This window comes from Nicotiana tabacum, chromosome 20, assembly GCF_000715075.1.
Source record: "Nicotiana tabacum cultivar K326 chromosome 20, ASM71507v2, whole genome shotgun sequence".
Taxonomy (NCBI): Eukaryota; Viridiplantae; Streptophyta; class Magnoliopsida; order Solanales; family Solanaceae; genus Nicotiana; species Nicotiana tabacum.
The window spans coordinates 165,382,748-165,386,291 of record NC_134099.1 but is presented as its reverse complement, the minus strand read 5'-3'; the positions used below and the strand labels follow the sequence as shown (position 1 = coordinate 165,386,291).

Sequence of the window (3,544 nt, the reverse complement as noted above, 5' to 3'; positions counted from 1 at the left end):
TGGATATCAAAAGAAATTCACCATTTAGAATATTGATCCCATAAAGACGAATATCCAATTGTGGTTACATGCTCAAATTATTTATTATTTCCCAACAAAATAGAGCAAGTGGAATCTGATTCTTTGCTAGTTAAAACAGATTGTTCTAATATGCAACTATCATATAGAACCAGAAAGCTTATCTTGTTGTCACAAAGACAAACACAAAACAAAGGAATATGACTTTATACAAGAAAATTAAGAAAACATCATCTTGATTGATCATCATTAAAATGGAAAATGTAAACACTGCAGAAACTCACATGAGATCAAAAAGATGATAAAGGGCAGCCCGGTGCACTAAGCTCCCGCTATGTGCGGAGTCCGGGAAAGGGCCAGACCACAAGGATTTATTGTACGCTTACCCTACATTTCTGCAAGAGGTTGTTTCCACCGCTTGAACCCGTGACCTCCAGGACACACATGACAACAACTTTACCAGTTACGCCAAGGCTCCCCTTCCCAAAAAAGAAGAAGATAGAATAACTCAAAACATGTCAATGACAGTCTCACTAACAAAAGTTCATCCTACAGATTATGTTACAAAAGAAACAGAAGAGATAATGAAAAACCTCACAATAAGAACTAAGTCTAGTCTTACTTCCTACATCTCCAAGATGAAATTGAAAAAAGAGCTCGATCGTGCCAACAAATCACCACACAACCATTCTCTTCTTTGATCTTGTATCCTTCACTGTTATAACTTTGCAATAACCTTCTTGCTTGTAACATAGCATAATAACTCAAAGGCACATTTCCAAAACCAGCTACATCAAATCTTTGGAACCATTTTTCGAGCTTCTCGTGCCTCTCCTTTCGTTCGATTCCTTCACATGCTATAATGTTCTTAATTTCCTCACCTAACAGCATTTTTTCCACCTTTAACCTCCCCAATGATGTTCTTGGCAATGCGGATTCTAGACAATCAAATAATGCAGCATAATAATGTAACGACTCCGATAACCTCTCCATAAGAGTTGTTCCATTATGATTAGAATCTTGTTCTGTTACCACCATAACTTTTGGTGATAAACCCCACAAAGCATTGGGGAAACCATCCATTTTTGTTGTTGAACATAGCGGGGACGAAGAAGCTGTGTCATTACTTGGACTATAACCATTAGGCATATGTCCCATATCTTTTTCAAGCAACTCCCCTAAGGTATTTTGGTTGATGAATGCCCTATGCAAGTTAACACCATTTGAATGCTTAAAAGGCAAAGGGGACTTCTTTTGAGGTTCATTGTCGTGTCCAAGAAGAGTGTGCAATTGCATAACTGAACTAATCGCAAGCGCCTCCCCAGTTTTAACACGCAATTTCTCAACATCAAGATCTTCCAATTGGCTAACTACTTGATTAAACTGAAAAGGTATATCCAACTTTTCTGCTTCTTCAGTAAGTACATATGCCATTTGATCCAACACTTCTTTTTGCTGATGAACCCCCGTTAGGCGCAAATGAGGCGGTCCTTCAGGACGCGCACTTAAGTCCTGAAGCAACGCGCGCCATTGCAAAGGTTCAGCAGCATTAAGATCAACAATATGAACCATCTTTTCACCTTCCATAGCTTCAACTATAGCTTGATTTGTAACCACAAAAGCAACCTTCAAAAAAGGAAAGAACTCGAAAAACATCTTCCTAACTAAAATATCTTCAGAGACAACCGATAACTTAGTCGAACGAAATGCCTTATAAATACCAGGCCAACTTCTAAGAATCCTATCAGCCAATGCTTCAGTAAAATATGAAGCAATTCTTTGCATAGTATCTCCATTAGGAGAAGAAAGTTGAGAAATATGATCAAGTGCTATATTAGCATTTTCAAGATTACCAGAAGAAACATGATTAGCACAAGCAAGTAAAAGGTGTATTAAATACAACCCTCTTTCTTCAGATTTCAGCTCCTTAAGCCACTGATTTGATGATAGTGACGTCATTGGAAATATTTGAATCGGTGATGATGATGTCACAGATGATGAACCATCATCTTGTAACATTGTCACAAACTAAATAGTAATATTTGGTTCAAATGTATTAAAAAGTTCACTTCACACACCTCAGGGTGGTTGAATGAATAATTATTTGAATCAAGACACAAACTTTCCAATAAATCAACAAAAACAAACACAGTATAATTCCGGGAGATCTGTTCCACAGAGGTAATGGGATGATCAACAACAACAAACAAAGTATAATTTTACAAGTGGGGTGGGGTCTGGGAAGATAGTATCCACGGACGGGTATGGGGAGGGTAGTATTACACAGGTGGGGTCTGGGGATCAACAACAATAAATACAATATAATTTCACAGGTAGAGTTTCGAGAGGATAGTATTGCACGGTGCGGTCCGGAGAGGGCAGTGTATACACACACCTTGCTCCTACATGTAAGGTTGACAAAGTACTAAGAACAACTGAGAGGGAAAGAAAGACACTAAGAGAGTGAGTATATCCAAGTGGCTGCTATACTAAAAAAGGCTCAAATAATCAGAAATAATCTGAATTCACTATTATTTCAGTCCAAACTGTAAAAGCTCAGCAGAAAGGTAAAAGCTTGAATTGGAAAAAAGAAATCTTGGCTCAGCTATTGAAAATCACCAAGCAAAAAACAGAGCAAAAACAGAGCAAAAGTTAAAATTGGCAAGAACTTACCAAATAGAAGAAGAACAACAAATTCCTTTAAGGGTTATTGAAATCAACAAAACCCCACAAAAAAGCACTAAATAATTCACTAAAAAGTCAGTTTCTTTAGTGAGAAATCTTTGCTAAAACTAGTTCAAGACTCTGTTTTTTTTTAACTTGCTGCTGAAGGAGGAAAGAGAGAGGAAATAAGGAATTGGGATTCTATTTTTGGGGTTCAATTAAAGATGTTTTCAGAGAGAGAGAGAGAGAGTTGTGTCAGATTTTGAGAGAGTTTCTTCATTGCTACGTTTGTAGACAATGCGTGGGTTTGGTTTTTGTCCTTACTGTTTTTGTATTTGTCTTTTTGTAATTTTCAAAAGACTATGGAATTTGTGAGAAAATGAGCTCCCTTTTTTGGCCTTTTGTGTTAAACCTTTATTAGTCTTTCCAAAATATCTCTCTCTCCCACCTCCCCCAAAGAATTTGTTTTTGTTGTTAGTTGGAATAGAGGATTTAAATTATACTTTACTTTATTGTGTAGTTAATAATGGTAGTTGTTTATTTTACCTCATCCTTTTTATGATAAAAACAAATCATTTAGGGGTCATTTGGTACGAGGGGTAAGAAGGTACATGGATGTTATAAAAATTTAATACCACTTTAATACTCTATTTGGTTAATAAATCAGGTATAAGTTATTTCGATTTTAATTTTAATACCGGGATAACTTATACCTTACAGAGGGTGGGGTAAGTAGCACATGTATAACTTATACCTTCTTCTTATAAATTATACAATTGTCATTCTTAATACAACATACCAAACAGTGAATAAACAATAATTCCAGCATAACTTATCCCAACATAACTTATACCGGCATAAG

The 3,544-nt window shown here is 36.3% G+C and overlaps 1 protein-coding gene across 1 annotated transcript; it reads right to left on the bottom strand.

Annotated features, from left to right (window-relative positions):
• Positions 1–202: 202 nt before the first annotated feature.
• On the bottom strand, positions 203–3,065 carry LOC107766738 (scarecrow-like protein 3). Its single transcript, XM_016585576.2, has one exon. The coding sequence runs from the start codon at positions 2,035–2,037 to the stop codon at positions 637–639; it is 1,401 nt and encodes a 466-aa protein (XP_016441062.1). The 5' UTR covers positions 2,038–3,065; the 3' UTR covers positions 203–636.
• Positions 3,066–3,544: the final 479 nt, after the last annotated feature.

Coding starts and splice junctions, on each gene's coding strand:
- LOC107766738 (XM_016585576.2), bottom strand. CDS start 2,037: ATGTTACAAGATGATGGTTCATCATCTGTGACATCATCATCACCGATT.